General features: G+C 36.1%; 1 protein-coding gene across 1 annotated transcript in view; it reads right to left on the bottom strand.

Moving 5' to 3' along the window:
* The window catches only part of TECPR2 (tectonin beta-propeller repeat containing 2), a 115,000-nt gene extending 114,055 nt beyond the window's left edge, over positions 1-945 (bottom strand). Inside the window, exon 1 of the mRNA XM_044664623.1 lies at positions 683-945. Coding sequence (XP_044520558.1) covers positions 683-901 — 219 coding nt within the window. The 5' untranslated portion in view covers positions 902-945. The remainder of the gene's footprint in view (positions 1-682) is intronic.
* Between the last annotated feature and the right edge of the window lie 18,944 nt (positions 946-19,889).

The raw sequence follows: 19,889 nt of genomic DNA, 5'->3' as shown, positions 1-19,889 counted from the left end.
ATAAGCGTTATTAAAGCCTCTTTACTAATCACTTTAATTTCATAAAACTTGTTTCTATTAATATATTGTATAACTGACTAGCATTATGATGCCAATCAAGTAATGTATGATTTCCAAATCTAAGCCCACAAGGATAACCCCAAGCATTTCATTAAAAGGAAATTCAGAAAAGGAACCCTCTTAGCATTGTTATGAATGAATGCCTCTCCTTTGAAAGATAGGGGCAGAAGTTTTTCAGATTAGATTATTCATTTACCTCTAGAAAAACAATGAAATAAGGTAAATAGCTGGTTTTCTGGCTTGTTTGACAGAAAGGAAGTTTTTCCTTTACAAGCTAACAAAGCTAAATCAATGCAACAGTGCTTTTTGTAGCACAAACATATATGGCTCATTTTGGTGGACCAAGGATTAATCTTCCCTCTGAATTGCCAAACATTATCAAACATCGAGTCTTTCAGAAATATTCAGAAAGATTTATTAAAAAGACAAAGATATAAGATGAAATCACTGAACTGATTTCAGTATTTATCCTTTTATGAAATATGCATTACTGTCATTTTCTAAATGGAGGATCAAACTTTTAAAGATATTCATATATTGACTGATATTCAAATCCAGGGCTTTTCCCAATATGTCACATGATTTTACTTAATGCTGTGTTGAAGAAGAAATTACCACTTACCTCGAAATTGTATTTTTTCATCTGATTTAACTGTCTGCAGTAAAGATAGAGCATTCCAATGCTACTGCCCACTGCAATATAGTCCTCGTTGGTGTCAAGTGCTGTGAGATAAACCACAATAGAGCGAAAGCCCTTTTGGATCTTGGTTGGAATGGCATTGAGGAGATAGTATAAGGGGCAAAATTCTTTGAACATAACTGATTCAGTCCCAGAGGCCATAGTAAAGATTAATGACAATGATATTTAGGCAAGAAAATGTTTACTTTGCTGTCCAAGGAACCCTGGAGATAAAAGGAGGAAAAATACTGTAAATTTTTCCTGACAAAACACTGAATGTAACAATACAAATTATAAAGAAAATCACAATTAAAACTCACATTTGCAAAGCATTTTATAGTAATAGTTTCTTTTCATCTTCTCCTCAACCCTGAGAGGAATAGTGTACAAATGTTGTTTCAGATGACAAAAGTGATAATTTGCTCAATGCCAAATAACTACTGCAGCAGAAAATGAACTCAAAATCAGGCATTCTGTCTCCAAATCTAAGAATAGAAACATACATTTAGATGGGTAGAAATTCTCTGGCTAAGAAAACAAACTGAACACTTTAAATAATATTCATATAAAGGTAACTTACATTTTACAGTATTTAAAAGGTACAGTCATTGAAGGGTTTAGAGCTAGATGGGATCTTATTGGCTACTCAGTCCAACCCCCTCATTTTACAGATAAAGAAACTGCTTTCTCTGTACAGCCTTGCTTGAAAACCATCTGAGGTAGGGACCTCATTACCTTGCAAAGCAGTCCAATTCTTTTTGACAACTCTAAACTGTTAGTAGGTTTTTCCTTACATCAGGCTGAAATCCTTCCTTCTGCAACTTTCATCTATCAGTCCCAATTCTGATCTCTGGGATGAATTTAATGTGTAAAGGTATTCTACAAATCTTAAAGGGCCATAAAAATATAAGCTATTATAATTGCTTTTGGACTGGACCTGGGATTTGATCAGTGTGGGGAGCTCCCAGTGAGGAAATTGTACCAATACAGATTAACAACTGTTCTGACATTTCTAAATGTTATGGAGTTACAATATATTATCTCACAAGACAGAAAGCAATAAAAGGTAAAATCAATATAAAGAAATTTTGGCAAGCTTTTGTTTTGTGACATAATATGCAAAAAATTGTTCACCATTCTTCTTCATATGATTTTACAAATGAATTTATGTTCTATCCTAGTGTTGTCTTTGACAGCCAGTAAGTCTGATGCTTGTTAATTAAAGTGTTTTCTATGCTCTTTTACACTGGCTAAACTTTTAAGCAGAATTATCATAGCTGGTGTCAATGTCATTTCCATTGTTCATTTCCCATTTTCTATTTTCAAATTTTTCAATATAGTCAAGGGTTAAATTGCTTTAATTCTATACCACCTCTTTTTTGTGTATCATTTTTTCTTTTCAATTAGTTACACTCAATTCTGATAAGATCATGATCTGATTACAAACAACTTATTCAGGAATAATGACATCAATAAAAAGTCTTTTCCTGTTTGTTAAAATATAACCTAAAAAAATTATATATAAAATCTATTTCATTCTTTATGGTATTACAATAGAGGCCCTTTATCCAGGGTTTAGATATCCTAGGTTTTAATTATTTGCGGTCAGCTTGGAAGCACTGCCACCTGTGAAGTGTCACTGCATGTGAAAAGTGGCAGGAGGTCCACCAGAACATGCCAGTGCCTGGCAGAAGTCTCTTTTGCTTTCCTGTACTTCCCCCCACATACTTTCAATTTCATTTTATCTAGTGTCAGGGTTTTGTTGTTTTTTGGGGTGTGTGTGGAGGAGGGTTGCAGAGAACCCAGCTGAGAAGTAAGAGTAGAGGGAAAATACAACTATATGGGGTCAGCACATATTCCTTATATCTCTAGTTTCAGCCATCCACAGTGGATCTTAGAATGTATCACCCTTCAAATATGGAGGCCCTGCTGTATTTAATTGTCACTACTTGATGAAATTTGGGGAAGTCATTAATAGGAGTTATATACAATGAGCAAACAAGGATGAGTTGCAATCTGCACACTAAAGAATCTCCCAAATTAATAAGATCATATCTCCATATATGCATTTAAGTATATTAAAATTATTAACTTTTAGTAAACTAAACATGTGCAACAAATACCAATCAACCAATAATCAAACCATTTATATCCTGCTTAGGTAAGGCAAAATTAAAAAAATATTTTAACAAAATAAAATTCAATTCAATTCTATACAACAAATATTTGTTATGTATCCAAGATACATAGTAAACCTAAGAATACAAAGATAAAAATAAAACACTCTTGACCTTAAGGAGATTAGCTTGTACTTGGAGGGAAAAATAAAACAACTATAAAAGAGTCTCAAAGAGTTTGCTGAAAAATGCTAAATGTTGTATTATTGAAAATAAAAGAAAATTTATAGTTTTGTTTAATGCAAACTTACTTGCCCAACACATATAGAATCTAAACATAGTACTTGCAAAATAAATAAAAACTGCCTACTACCTATACAAAACTCAAAATAGACCTTGAACTCTCACACACACACAAAATGCAACAAAAACGGTTGCTCTTACTTGCAAGTAATGTGTGATAGAACACTATTGTGCTAAAGAAATAAGCAGGATGATTCCAGAGAAAGCTGGAAAGATCTACATGAACTGATGCAGATCGAAATAAGCAGAACCAGGAGAACAAATTAACAGCAATTTTATATGATGATCAACTGTGAAAGTCTTAGCTATTCTCAGCAATAAAATGAACTGGGACAATTCTAAAGGACTTATGACAAAGAATGCTATCTAGGGGGCAGCTGGGTAGCTCGGTGAATTGAGAGCCAGGCCTAGAGACGGGAGGTCCTATGTTCAAATCTGACCTCAGACACTTCCTAGCTGTGTGACCCTGGGCGAGTCACTTAACCCCCATTGCCTAGCCCTTACTAAACTAAAGTAGTAAACTCTTCTGCCTTGGAGCCAATCACAGTATTGGCTCCAAGACAGAAGGTAAGAGTTTAAAAAAATAAAGAAAGAATGCTCTCTATCTCCAGGGAAAGAACTGCAGATTAAATGCAGATCACAGCATATTATCTTTCACATAGTTAATTTTGGGTTTTATTAGAGGGTTTTGTTTTATATAAGTATTTTCTTACAACAATATGGAAGTATGTTTTGCATGATGATACATGTATAACCCAGACCAAACTGCTTACCATCTCTGCGACAATGAAGAGAAGGGGGAGAAAGAGAAAATTCAGATCTTATAATTAAAGAAACATTTGCTAGGAAGTATTATTACATGTAATTGGGAAAATAAAATATCTTTGAATAAAAAAAGAGAAGAGAAGGGGACCCAGGATAAAGCCTTAGGAGAAAGGGGCAGAAGCTAGATGATGACTCAACAAAGACTCAGGAGTTGTCAGGCAAAATGGAGAACCAAGAGAGAAGCAATGTCACAAAAGTTAGAAGAGTAGAGTGTATCTAAAAGGAAGATGTGGTCAGTGGTGTCAAAAAGAAGCATAAAACTTATTAAGGATGAAGTCTAAGAAAAAAATAGGATTTAGCAATTAAAAAGTTACTAGTAAGGGGCAGCTGGGTAGCTCAGTGGATTGAGAGCCAGGGATAGAGATGGGAGGTCCTAGGTTCAAACCTGGCCTTAGACATTTCCTAGCTGTGTGATCCTGGGCAAGTCACTTAACTCCCATTGCCTAACCCTTACCACTCTTCTGCCTTGGAACCAAGCAATGCAATGATACAGGACAATTCCAAGGGACTTAGGAGAAAGAATGCTATCCACATAGAGAGAAAGAACGGTGGGAGTAGAAATGCAGAAGAAAAACATATGATTTATCACTTGTTTATATGGGCATAGAATTTGGGTTTTTGGTTTTTAAAAGATTATTCTATTACAAAAATGAATAATATGGAAATAGAAATTGAGTGATAACACATGTATAACCCAGGGGAATTACTTGTTAGGTCCAGGAGGGGGAAGGGAAAAGGGAAGGGAAAGAACATGAATCATATAACCACAGGAAAATACCCTAAAATAAATAAATAAATAGAATTTTGAAAATTAAAAAAATTATTAAAGAAATTCCATAGAAAGAAATTATAGTCAAATACTTGAAAAAGTAAGTCATAATTCGTTTAAAGCTTTGAAACAAGAGGCTAATTGCCACTCATTTTTAAGCTTCAACAGCATTTTAATCATCATGTGACAAAATAGTAATACTCTCCCATCCATTCACATGTTAAGTTATATATTGCCACAGCCCTAAAAAGAGGTCTTTTTAAAGGAAAAAATATTTAGACATATATGTTATTTAGAATCTGTTACCCTAAAAACTATGATCCCCAGCAAAACTACTATACCCAGCATCCTACTCACTTCCTGTCGTTACGTGCTGACATAGACAGGATATAGAGTGGAGTTCTGTCTCTCAGTCTCTTTTCTTCCTGTCTTGGCCAAAGCAGAGATTTTGAGCAGAGGTTTAAGAAAAACTTAGTCATATGGTTCTACCTTATCAAATAATAAAACTTATAAAAATGTAATACTTCAAGTATTCAACTTTAATTTAATTCCTACATACAGCAAAATAAATAGAGGGAGGAAAAGAGGAAGGGAAGAAGGGAAAGAGGGGATAGGACATGCTCAGATTTATAAAAGCTAGATCTGATGAGGAAAAGGACAGCTTGTAATTTCAAATAAATATAGTAGGCTCCCTTGGTCACAAATTACTTCACTACATATGGCTTTGTTTCAATATAGCCTCCTATAAATAATGAAAAAAAAAAGGTCAACAGTTAGCATCCTCTTATGTTAACTGATTTCAGAACTGATCAGCACCCTTGGAATCATCTTCTTAATTCAGAGAGAAACCTTACCAATATAGGTATTACCTTTTGGCAAGCACCACCACCCTCAGATGACATGCCAAAATTACTAATACAAAAGGGAAGATGACAGTAACATGCTACATTGTTCTGTAGGGGTTCTTGCAAATATAGAGTTGTCCTTTTACTTGCTTATGTGCAAATTTATAAAAAAGTAATTTTGCTGATATCAAGGGGATAGGTACAATTTTTAATGGTTTAGGAATTGTTGTAAACACAAAGATTAAGGTCAAGATTCTGCCAAAAGAATTAATGTACATATTGAGCTTATATATAAGTGCAGAAATAGCTTTTTGGAGTTTATGAAGGAAAAGGAAGCCAAAGAGCAAGATATGTGTGTTCAATAGAAGTTTCAGCTTGATCCATAAAAAGAGAGATCTTTTTTGCTTTTTTAATTATGCAAAACATATTTATATAGTAGTCATATTTTTTAAAAGACAAGAAAAATATATTTTAAAATTTATACTTCAATTTGCGCTCAGAGTTCATCAATTCTTTCTAGAGGTGGATAGGATTTTTTCATCATAAATCTTTTAGAGTTGTCTTGGATCACGGTATTGATCAAAGTAGTCAAGTCTTTCACAGTTGATCATTACAATGTTGCTGTTACCATGTGTACAATGATCTCCAGGTTCTTCTCATTTCACTTTGCCTCAATTCATATAGGTCTCACCAGGTTTTTCTGAAACCATCACCCATTATCATTTCTTATTCAATCACAATCATAAGTAATAATTTGTTCAGTCACTCCCCAATTGAAGAGTATCTCCTTAATTTCCAATTCTTTGCCACCACAAAAAGAGCTGCTAAAACATTTTAGTACATATAGGTCCTTTTTCTGTTTTGATCTCTTTAGGATATAGACATAGTAGCAGTATTGCTGGATCAAAGGGTATATGCAAAGTTTTATAGCTCTTTGGGCACAATACCAAATTGTTTTCCAGAGTAGTTGGACAAGTTTAACTAGAAGTTCATTAGTGTATGTATTTTTCCTTCATTTCCTCCAGCATTTGTCATTTCTGAATGTGAAGTAGTATCTCAGAGGTGATTTAATTTGTATTTCTTTTACCAACAGAGATTTAAAAGATTTCTTTATGTGACTATATAAATTTATTTCTTCTTCTGAAAAAACCTGTTTACTTACTTTGACCACTTATGGAGGGAAATGGCTCTAATTTTTATAAATTTGACTCAGTTCTATATTCAGTATATTTTTGAGAAATGAGGTCTTTTTCAAAGAAATTTGCTATAAAACTTTTTATATTTCTTCACTGTATTATGATTCATGATACCTTTTTAGTATAACTGAGTTTCCCTGATTATCTCTTTTAAGTAGGTCTATTTTTGCCTTTGCTTTATCTGAGATTACAATTGCCATCCCCGTCTTTTTCACTTCAGCTCTTTAATTTTGTGTATCTTTCTGTTTCAAATGTATCTTTTGTAAACAACATAGTATTGGTTTCTGGATCCCAATCCATTCTGTCACCCACTTTCATTTTATGGTGAGTTCATCTCATTCACATTCATAGTTATGGTTACTGGGCATTTCCCTTCATCCCATTTCCCTTTTCTCTTTTCCCCCTTTTTATTCTGTTCCTCCTCAAAAGTTTATTTGATTTCTAACCACTGCTTCTCTTAATATGCCCTCCCCTTTATCACCCCCCCACACCATTCTCTTATCCCCTTCTCTATTTCCCTCTTGGGAAAATTACATTTCTATACCCATCTGAGTATCTACATGTATTCTTCCCTCTTTGAACTAATTTTGATGAGAGTGAGTTTCAAGCATTTTCCACCATCATTTCCCCCTCCATTATAAAAGCTCTCCCTTGTGCCCTCTTTTTATGTGAGAAAATTTTCCCCATTCAACCTCTCCCTTCCCCTTCTAAAAGTGCATCCCTCTTTCTCACTCTTTCATTTTTCTGGAGATGATTCCAACATAAATTACTCAAACCTTTGCCCTCTATCTATGTAAACCTCCTTTTAATTGCTCTAATAATTATAAAGTTCTTAGGAGTTATATTTATCATCTTCCCATATGTGAATGTAAACAGTTTACTTTATTGAATCCCTTATGATTATTCTTTCAGGTTTAACTTTTTTATACTTCTCACAAATCTTCTGTTTGAATGTCAGATTTCCTATTCAGCTCTGGTCTTCTCGTCAGGAATGGTTGAAAATCCTCTATTTCATAAAATATACTTTTATTACCCTGAAGGATTACACTCAGTCTTGCTGGTAGACAATTCTTGGTTGTAATCCTAGCACCTTTGCCTTCTGGACTATCATATTCTAAGTCCTCCACTCCTCTAGCAAGGAAGATGCTAAATCTTGTTGTGTAAATAGAATTAGCTCTAGCCCATTCATAGTTAAAACTCTAGCTACCAGAGATAATGTCATCCCCACCTCCCTTAGTGGGGAGGGGAGATGAGTTACCCATACGTGACAATAAGTAACAAATCAAGAACAAGGGACTGCCCTTTGGGCAGTCCAAATCAGTGTAGAAGCTGCCATTTGTCCACTTGAATTAGAGGTGGACCCACAGGAAGTGACAAAAGACACTATCTCTTCAAGTATGTTGGTCATTTCCTGTTGGGGCAGTTCCTGCTTTGAACTTGGTGCTGAAGGATCTCGGCTGAGACCTCAGGCTGCTTCCACTCTGAACTGTCACTTGGGTAAGTTAGGCTGACTTCCTTGGCCTACCTTGGTGTTTCCAGACTCTCTACCTTAAGTAGGCCTCTTGCCTCTCTGATTGCTAAGGCCTTGTGGTAACTCCGTCTCCCCTCCCCACTAAGGGAGGTTAGGATTACATCATTTCTATGCCTAGGATGGGTAGATTTTTGACTATTAATGGGCTCGAGCTAATTCTATTTATACAGTATGGGGAGGCACTATTCCAAGCTTCACTCTTTTTCATGCTGCTCTTTTCAGAGCTAGTTCTGGGGGTCTGAAAGTTTTTAGTGCTTTCAAGGTGCTGTGATCCTGGGACAGGTCTGGACAGGTCTGGTCCCTATTCGTCTCCTACTCTGCACTCTGGCCTTTACCCAAGAAGAGCCCCTGCTCCCCTACAGCAATGATGGGCAAACTTTTTAAAGAGAGGGCCAAAGGAAAGGAAATGCTCATCTATCAGTCTGTTTCTAAGGCAACTCTTTCAAAGTTTCTGTATCCTACTCATTGTATTCGTCAGATTAGGAATAATGTTGCCAGGCCAGATAGAACATTTCAGTGAGCCCACATTTGACCCATGGGCCGTAGTTTGCCCATCACTGCCCTATAGTAAGAAGGATTAGGGCTTCTCTTTGCTTTTGAACTATGACCAGGGCTTGTGGTCCCTTGTGACCAACCACCAGTTCGTTCTTTATGGGCAACTACAGCCCAGAACTGCAAATGGGCAAAAGAGTTGCTAATCAGCACCAGCTGTACCCGGTGCCAGAAAAGTGTCCCTGTAATCTTTTTAACCTATCTGGCCCCTTTATATTTCTAGGCTGAGAGTTTCTTTCTTTCTCTCTTTTTTTAATGCTTAAAGTGTAATATAAATATATATACATACATGTTTATTCTTTTTTATTGTTAAAGTTAAACATCTGAGACTTCCAGGTTAAGATGGCGGCAGAGTAAAAAGCAGCACTTAACTTCTCCTAACCAAAACATACAGGACTCCTCAAGGGGACATAAAAACAAATCCAGATGAACGGAGGGACCCCACAACAGGGTGCAGCGTGGAAGGTATGTGGAATCGGGGCATTTCCATGCTATAAAGGGGTGAAACAGCTCTCACTAAAACGTGAGCTGAGCAACTCCCCTCCACACACACACACACACACACCACCTACAATGCCAAAGCCAGCTCAAAAGAAATAGAGCAAGTTTGGGGCACCCATTGAGTCACTGGCAGCTCCAGGGCCTATTCCTGAGAGCAGCAAGACTTAGGACCCCAAAAGGCTAAAGAATGCACACAGACTTTGAGCGCAGAAACGGAGCACAGGTGCAGGCGGAGGCGGGCACAGGTGCGAGCAAAGGCTCTGAAACCCTGAGTGGGGAACCAGTGCAGACGGGTATATGACTGTGAAAGCAGCACCTGAAGACCTGTAAAGGAACCTCCGGCAGAGGATCAAGCAAGGGGGTCCACCAGGGGGCTTGACCTTGAGAACAACCAGACCTGAGACCTCAGGAGCCTAAAGAGTGTAGACATACCCTGAGCGCAAGGATAAAGCTGAGAAAGGGCTGGGCTAACAATGGCAACCCAGAATCAGGAAGGCCAAAAGAGAAAGATTAACAACAAGAAGAAGAAATCTTTAACACTCGACAACTTTTACATAGAGAAAATTCAGACAACCGAGCAAACAGAAGAGGAGAAAAAACAAGCAATCACATCCGGACCCTCTCAAAATAATGAAAACTGGTCACAAGCTCTTGAAGAGTTCAAATCTGAGATGACAAGAAAGTTGGAAAAGATTTGGCTAGAGAAATGGGAAATAGCTCAAAAGAAAATCAGGCAAGAAAATAACTGTTTAAAAGGCAGAATTTTGCAATTGGAAAGTGAGGCTCAGAAATCAAATGAACTGATAAGCAAATTGAACACCAAAAATGACCAGATTGAAAAGGAAAACCAGTCCCTAAAGGCTAGAATTGAGCAATTAGAATCTAATGATCTCTCAAGACAGCAAGAACAAATAAAACAAAGTCAAAAGACTGAAAAAATAAAAGGAAACATGAAATATCTCAATGAGAAAGTAACAGACCAAGAAAACCGGTCTAGAAGAGACAATTTGAAAATCATTGGTCTCCCTGAAAAAGCAGAAATTAATAGAAATGTGGACTCCATACTAAAGGAAATTATTCAGCAAAATTGCCCTGAAGTTCTACAAGAGGGCAATATAGACACTGAAAAGATCCATAGATCACCCTCTACACCAGACCCAGAAAAGACAATGCCCAGGAATATAATAGCCAAATTCAAGAGCTTCCAAGTAAAAGAAAAACTCTTACAAGAAGCCAGAAAGAGACAATTCAAATATCAAGGAGCACCAATCAGGATCACACAGGATCTGGCAGCCTCCACGCTAAAAGACTGTAAGGCTTGGAATATGATATTCAGAAAGGCAAGAGAGCTGGGCCTTCAACCACGGATCAACTACCCATCAAAACTGACTATATAGGGGGCAGCTGGGTAGCTCAGTGGATTGAGAGCCAGGCCTAGAGACCGGAGGTCCTAGGTTCAAATCCGGCCTCAGACACTTCCCAGCTGTGTGACCCTGGGCAAGTCACTTGACCCCCATTGCCTACCCTTACCACTCTTCCACCTATAAGTCAATACACAGAAGTTAAGGGTTTAAAATAAAATAAAATAAAGGTAAAAAAAAAAAAACTGACTATATACTTCCAGGGGAAAGTATGGGCATTCAACAAAATTGAAGATTTCCAAGTATTTGCACAGAAAAGACCAGGACTAAATGGAAAGTTTGATATCCAACCTCAAAAATCAAGAGAAACATGAAAAGGTAAATAAGAAACAGAGGGGAAAGAAAGAAAACTCATAATTTTTAAAGTTGCCTTTTTAAGGGCCTCAGTAAGATCTAATTATCTGTATTCCTATGTGGAGAAATACTATGTATAATTCTCTGTAGTGAACTCTATTCACTATTATAGTATTCACTATTATAGTAATCAGAAGAATAATTCATAGGGAGTGGGTGGAATACTAAATGGTCTAAGATGATATGGGGGGTGGGAAAGAGGGGGGTGAATAGGAGGGGACACCAAGAGAAACTTGAGAGAATAAGAAAAATAGGATATTCTATTATACACAAAGAGGGCATGGGAAGGGGAGGGGACAAATACTATTATAAGAAGGAGAGGAAGAGAGCATTAAGACGTAATATTTAAAACTTACTCTCAGTGTAATCAACCCGGAGAGGGAAGAGTAGCTATACTATCCACTGGGATATAAAACTCTTATCTAACCCTTCTGAGAAAGTTAGAAGGAATAAACCAAGGGGAGCAGAGGAGTGGGGAGGTCAAAAAAAGGGAGGGGAGAAGAAGGGGGAGGGAATTCATAAGGCCTTTGAAAACAAAAAGAGGGGAATAATAAGGGAGGGGGTAGAAAGAGAAGTTAGTCAAGGGAGGGGATAAGGGATATGGTCTTAATAGCAAACCTCTGGTTTAAAAGGAAATAGTTTAAGAAGAAGGGGTAGGAATAGGGGAGGATACAAAAATGTCAGTGAATGCACAACTGATAATTATAACTCTGAATGTGAGTGGGAATTCCTTTTATGACACAAATATGGTACTGATTCCAAAGCCAGGGAGATCAAAAACAGAAAGAAAACTACAGACCAATCTCCCTAATGAACATAGATGCAAAAATTTTAAATAGAATACTAGCAAAGAGACTCCAGCAAGTAATTAAGATCATCCACCATGATCAGGTGGGATTTATACCAGGAATGGAAGGATGGTTCAACATTAGGAAAACCATCCACATAATTGACCATATCAATAGTCTAACAAACAAAAATCACGTGATTATCTCAATAGATGCTGAAAAAGCCTTTGACAAAATACAGCATCCATTCCTACTGAAAACACTGAAAAGTATAGGAATAGAAGGACCTTTCCTAAAAATAATAAACAGTATATACCTAAAACCATCAACAAACATCATATGCAATGGGGATAAATTAGAAGCCTTCCCAATAAGATCAGGATTGAAACAAGGATGCCCATTATCACCTCTATTATTCAACATAGTACTAGAAACACTAGCAGTAGCAATTAGAGAAGAAAAAGAAATTGAAGGTATCAAAATAGGCAAGGAGGAGACTAAGCTATCACTCTTTGCAGATGATATGATGGTATACTTAAAAAATCCTAGAGAATCAACTAAGAAGCTTGTAGAAATAATCAACAACTTTAGCAAAGTTGCAGGATACAAAATAAATGCACATAAATCATCAGCATTTCTATACATTTCCAACACATTAGAGCAGCAAGAGGTAGAAAGAGAAACACCATTTAAAATCACCATAGACAATATAAAATACTTGGGAATCTATCTACCAAAACAAACACAGAAATTATACAAAAACAATTACAAAACACTTTCCAAACAAATAAAACTGGATCTAAACAATTGGAAAGCCATTGATTGCTCATGGGTAGGTCGAGCTAACATAATAAAAATGACCATTCTACCCAAATTAATTTACCTATTTAGCGCCATACCTATCAAGCTACCAAAAAACTTCTTTACTGAATTAGAAAAAACTATAACAAATTTCATTTGGAATAACAAAAGATCAAGAATATCAAGGGAAATAATGAAAAAAAATGTGAAGGAAGGGGGCCTAGCAGTACCAGATATTAAACTATACTATAAAGCAGCAGTCATCAAAACAATATGGTACTGGCTAAGAGACAGAAGGGAGGATCAGTGGAATAGACTTGGGGTAAATGATGTCAGCAAGACAGTGTATGATAAACCCAAAGAGCCCAACTTCTGGGACATGAATCCACTATTTGACAAAAACTGCTGGGAAATTTGGAAAACAATATGGGAGAGATTAGGTTTAGATCAACATCTCATACCCTACACCAAGATAAATTCAGAATGGGTGAACGACTTGACTATAAAGAGAGAAACTATAAATAAGCTAAGTGAACACAGAACAGTATACTTGTCAGATCTCTGGGAAAGGAAAGACTTTAAAACCAAGCAAGAGTTAGAGAAAATTACAAAATGTAAATTAAATGGTTTTGATTATATTAAACTAAAAAGCTTTTGTACAAACAAAAACAATGTAGTCAAAATCAGAAGGGAAAACAACAAATTGGGAAAAAATCTTTATAACGAAAAACTCTGACAGGGGTCTAATTACTCAAATATACAAGGAGTTAAAGCAATTGTATAAAAAATCAAGCTACTACCCAATTGATAAATGGGCAAGAGACATGAATAGGCAATTTTCAGGAAAAGAAATCGAAAGTATCAATAAGCACATGAGAAAGAGTTCTAAATCTCTAATAATTAGAGAAATGCAAATCAATACAACTCTGAGGTATCACCTCACACCTAGCAGATTGGCTAAAATGAAAGAAGGGGAGAGTAATGAACGTTGGAGGGGATGTGGCAAAATTGGGACATTAATGCATTGCTGGTGGAGTTGTGAACTGATCCAACCATTCTGGCTGGCAATTTGGAACTATGCTCAAAGGGCTATAAAAAAAATGCCTGCCCTTTGATCCAGCCATACCATTGTTGGGTTTGCACCCCAAAGAGATCATAAACAAACAGACTTGTACGGAAATATTTTTAGCTGTGCTTTTTGTGGTGGCAAAAAACTGGAAAAAGTGAGTATGTCCTTCAATTGGGGAATGGCTGAACAAACTGTGGTATATGCTGGTGATGGAATACTATTGCACTCAAAGGAATAATAAACTGGAGGAGTTCCAGGTGAACTGGAAAGACCTCCAGGAATTGATGCAGAGCGAAAGGAGCAGAGCCAGAAGAACATTGTACATAGAGACTGATATACTATGGTAAAATCGAATGAAATGGACTTCTGTCCCAGCAGCAATGCAATGACACAGGACAGCACTGAGGGACTTATGGTAAAGAATGCTACCCACATTCAGAGGAAGGACTGCAGAAGAGGAAACATATAAGAAAAACAACTGCTTGAATGCATGGGTTGAGGTGGACATGATTGGGGATGTAGACTTTAACTACCACACCAATGTAACTATCAACAATTTGGAAATAGGTCTTGATCGATGACACATGAGGTGAATGTTGAGAGAATTCTACTAGGTGACTTTCCCAATGCACCCCTTGAGAGACATACTTTTTAAGAACCAATGGCCTACTTAAATTAATGTACTTATTCAGTGCCATACCAATCAAAATACCAAGACATTATTTTATAAAACTAGAAAAAAAAACCCTAAAATTCATCTGGAAAAACAAAAGGTCAAGAATACCATAGGAATAAATTTTTAAAATGTGAAAGATGATGGCTTAGCAGTACAAGATCTCGAACTGTATTACAAAACAGTAACCATCAAAACAATCTGAAACTAGCTATGAAATAGAGTGGTGTATCAGGGAACCCTTTGACTTAACAATACCAATACTAGATCTGTATCCCAAAGAGATCAAAGAAAAAAAGAAGGTGACTTTTATGTACAAAAATATTTATAGTAGTTCTTTTTGTGGCAGCAAAGAATTGGAAATTATGGGGATGTCCATCAATTGGGCAATGGCTGAACAAATTGTGATATATGTTGGTGATTGAATACTATTGTGCTATAAGAATGATGAATAGGATGATTTCAGAAAATGTTGGAAAGACTTATGTGAACTTATGCATAGTGAAAAAAGCAGAACTAGGAGAACATTATACACAGTTAACAGCAATATCATATGATAATCAACTATGAAAGACTTAGCTACTATCAACAATGCAATGATCTAGGACAATTCTGAAGGACCTGTGACAAAGAATCCTATCCACCTTCAGAGAAAGAACTGCTGGAATCAGAATGCAACTAAAAGCATAATATTCTATACTTTATTTGGGTATTGGTTTTATACAATTATTCTCTTACAAAAATGAATAAGGAAATATTTTTTGCATGATAATACATGTATAACCCAGATCAAATTACCAACTTGGGTAAGGGGGAAGGAAGGAAAACAATTTGGATCATATAACTTCATAAAACTTATGAGGAAAATTGTTATTACATGTAATTGGTAAAATAAATTATCCTTATTTTAAAAAAAAAGAAATATTAAGCAGGACTTCTGAAAAACTGATGAAAAGTGAAATGAGTAGAACCAAGAAAATATTGTACACAGTAACAGCATTATTTTATGATGATCAGTTGTGAATGATTTAGCCATATAATGATCCAAAACAATTCTGAAAGACTTATGATGAAAAATGCTATCCACCTCCTGAAAAAGAACTGATAAAGATGAATGCAGATTGAAGCATACAGTTTTTATTATTCTTGTTTTTTTAGATCTGTTTTCTTTTACAACATAGCTAATATGGAAATGTTTTGCATAATACATATGTATAATCTACATCAAATTGTTTGCCTTCTCAAGGAGGGAATAGGGGAGGAAAGGAGAAAATTTGGAAGTCAAGAATTTTTAAGTGTTAACATTTTATATTACATATAACTGAAATAATTTAATTTAATTTAAGGGGGAAAATAGAATCAATGACAGGAAACCTGAACTGCTGGAATTTATTCCCTATAAATTCTTGGCATAAGTAACCAGAAACTAAATAATGAAGATTTTTGGACTACTAAAAAAGCATAGCTGCTACCTTTACAATTAGTAAGATATATAATGCTACACACGGAAACAATATATAGAGGGAAAAGAACCAAAATGTAGTTTCTATAGAATTTGTTGCTATAGCACTTTCACACAACAGCATTTTAAAGCCTTTGGCTAAAATTTCTAAATAATTATTTGTTTCCCACTCACACATCCAATTTTTTAAACACATTTATGTAGTATTATTAATTTTAAGTGTGGAACATAATTATCCTGATGCTGTCACTTGTTACTTTCTCAAAATACTGCACTATAACTATCCAAATAGAAGAGCTCTGAATGAGATCTGTATCCCCAACAAAATAAACTTGCATATTGCTATGAAAATATATTATGAAAATTTCCCACCCCAATCCAAATACTAAGAATATTTATCTAAAATGTTACCACATCACACTTCTGATTAATAAGTGTTTTCCTATTACCTTTAGGATCAAATAAAAATTTGCTTCTTTTTTTCTTTTCTTTATTTAATAGTGTTCTTTCTCAATTCCCTCAGAGTTGTCCTGGATCATTGCATTGTAGCTAGTAGAGAAGTCCATTACATTTAATTTTACTACAGTGTGTACAATGTTCTCCTGGTTCTGCTCCTTTCACTCTGCATCAATTCCTGGAGGTCATTCCAGTTCACATGGAATTCCTCCAGTTCATTATTCCTTTTAGCACAATAGTATTCCATCACCAACAGATACCACAGTTTGTTCATCCATTCCCCACTTGAAGGGCATACCCTCATTTTCCAGAAAAACTTGCCTCTTAATCATTTCAAGCTCTTCCTAACCTGGACCCCTTCCTGCTTTTCTGTACTTCTTATACCTACCCTCCTACCTACACACTCTTTGATCCAGCCACTTTAAAGTGGTCAGCTGTCAATTCCTCAAATACAACATTATCCTTACATGAACTGATAAAAAGTGAAGTGAGCTGAAGCAGAACAAATTATACAGTAGCAGAAATATTGTACAATGATCAACTGTGAAGGACTAAACTATTATCAGCAAAGCAAGGTTCCAGGATAACTCTGAGGGTTGCATGATGCAAAATGCTATCCACAGTCAAAAAGAAACTGTATATTTGACATATGACTTTTTTCACAGCATAAGGATTACAGAAATATGCATTGCATGACATTACTAGTATAATCTACATCAGACTACTTATGACTTCAAGGAAGGGGGGAGAGGAGGGAGAGAATTTAAATCACAAAATGTCATATAATTCTCAAAAATTGTTACTACATGTATTTTAAAAGTTAATTAAAAAAGATATAAAACACCATCTTCCATTTCCTTGACTTTATATTGGCTGTCTCCTATGACTGGAATGCAATGCTCACTTGCCTCTTAGTTTCCCTGGCTTCTTTCAGACTCAGTTGAAAGCCAACTTCTGCAGGAGGGCCTTTCCCGGTCCCTTAGCAACTAATTTGTTCCCCCTTCACAATGCCTTCCATCTACTCTGCATATCTCTTGTATATTCCTAGGTATTTACATGTTGTCTCTCCCCATTAAACTGTATACTCCTTGAAGGCTAGCCAATTTTTTTTTTAAATCCTTACATTCCATCTTAGAATCAATACTGTATACTGGTTCCAAAGCAGAAGGAGTAGTAAGGGCTAGGCAAAGGGGATTAAGTGATTTGTCCAGGGACACATAGCTAGGAAGTGTCTGCGGTCACATTTGAACCCAGGACCTCTCTAGGCCTGGCTCTCAATCTACTGAGGCACCCAGCTGTCCCCATAGCCTATTTTTTTATTGTCTTTGTATCTTCAGCACTAAGTACAGCACCTGACACAAAAGTAAGCACTTAATAAATGCTGTTGACTAATATATTTGTTGACTAATTGACAATGCTCCTAAATCTATTATCTCCAGCTGTTACACCTCTTCTAAATATCAATGTATCAACCATTAGGAGAAAGCTTGCTCTTAGATGTTCCATAAGCACTCTGGCTATTCCTTCAGATTAACTAAATCATTCATTCCACACCAGTCTTTCATGTCCAAAACTTTCACATTGTCTTTGATACTTCCCTTTAACTTATATTCAGTTGCTTGGATTAGTTGAGTCTAATTCTAATATCACTCTTATATTTATACCTTTTCTACTCTGACAACCTCATTCACAGAAGCTCTCATAAAAACCAAGCAATCAACAAACATTTCTAAAGGAACTAAAGAAATAAGGAGTCTACCTTCTTTTTCATTTCATTTTATTTTTTTCAAAAATGAGTCTTAATTCTGAAGGCCTTATAATAAAGAATACTATCCATCTCCAGAGAAAGAACTGTTGGGACATAGATGCAGATCAAAGCATACTATTTTTTCATACTACTTTACTGATGGTTTTAATTTGGGGTTTGGGTTTTATGAGTATTCTCTTACAACACTGACCAATATGGAAATCATGCTTTACATGATAATATATGTATAACCCAGATCAAATTGCTTCTCATTTCCAAAAGGGGGGAGGGAAGGGAGTGTCAGAGACAATTTGGATCTTATAATTTTGGAAAGTGTATGTTGAAAATTGTTATTATGTGTAATTGAAAAAATAAAATATTTTTGAATTTTAAAAAATGAGTCTCCTCATTTGGGAGTAGGGAGTAGGAGTGGGTCTCCTTATTGGTCTGATCCCACCAATTATTGGCATGAGAGCTTCTACTTGCTATATTTCCAACCTGGGCCAGTTTGCCTTCACTTAGCCACCCAATTTCTCCCCTCTGCCCCTTGCTCCCAAGGTTAACCATACTGATTCTACATTTAGTTACAAATACTGGTTAAGCTCAGTTCATTGCCATTCAGAACTCCAGGGCTCAAGGGATCCCCCAGCCTCAGTCTCCCTGGTAGCTGGGATTAGAGGCGTTTGTCACTAAATCGAGTAAGAAGCCTCAAACAGGAGATAAGAAAATATTTAAGTATATACATAATAAAAATACTTACAAAGTAGTTAAATACAAAGCACTCTGGGTTGGAGGCTACTGGCAGTTGGAATAATCAGGAAAAGTTTCATGTACAAGGTGATACTTAGGCTTAGTTTTGTTGTTGTTGTTGTTGTTGTTGTTGTTGTTGTTGTTGTTTATAAATTCCTACCTTCTCTGGGTTTTTGTGACAACTCTTTTTTGGTTTTCTTACTTGTTTGCTCCTTCTCAGTCTCCTTTACTGGATTATCATATATGTTACTATCCCTAATTGTGGGTATGTCCCAAAGTTGTGTCCTGGGTTCACTTTGCTTCTCTATTTATGCTCTCACTTGGTAACTTCATCAGTTCTATGGGTTCAATGTATCATCTCTTTGAGGATGATCTACATATCCAGTCTTAGTCTCCCTCCTAACCTCTAGCCCCACATCACCAAAAAACAATTAATTATTTTTAAATGGATGTCCCATAGGCATCTCAAATTCAGTATATCTTTTTTATTTAAATCTTTACCTTCCATCTTAGAAACAATGCTGTGTTTGAGGTCAAATTTTACCCAGGAGTCTGAAGGTCTGACTCTCAATCCACTGAACCACTAAGCTGCCCCCAAATCCAGCATATTTAAAACAATTTATCTCCCTATGCTCTCCATACCCAACATATCTAAAACAATTTATCTTCCCATGTACCCAATTATCTTTCTAACTTCCCTCCTTCTCTAAAGGCTACAACCATTGTTATAGTCACTCAGTTTCAAAATCTCAGTGTTATCCTCAAATCATTCTCACTTATCTTACCTAGCCAACCAATTGCCAAATCTCATTTCTAATTCCACATCACTTACATATGTCCTTTCCTGCCACTTGCTGCTCATCCAGACAGTTGTTTTGCTTATTGGTCCCCCTTCCTCAAGTCTCTCCCCACCCCAATCCATCCTTCATACAATTGCCAAAATATAAAGCCCAAATTTGAACGTGTAAATTCCAGTGGCCACCTATCATC

Source organism: Gracilinanus agilis, chromosome 2 (assembly GCF_016433145.1).
Source record: "Gracilinanus agilis isolate LMUSP501 chromosome 2, AgileGrace, whole genome shotgun sequence".
Classification (NCBI taxonomy): Eukaryota; Metazoa; Chordata; class Mammalia; order Didelphimorphia; family Didelphidae; genus Gracilinanus; species Gracilinanus agilis.
The sequence above is the reverse complement of the archived record's forward strand: the minus strand, read 5'-3'. Positions and strand labels throughout refer to the sequence as shown.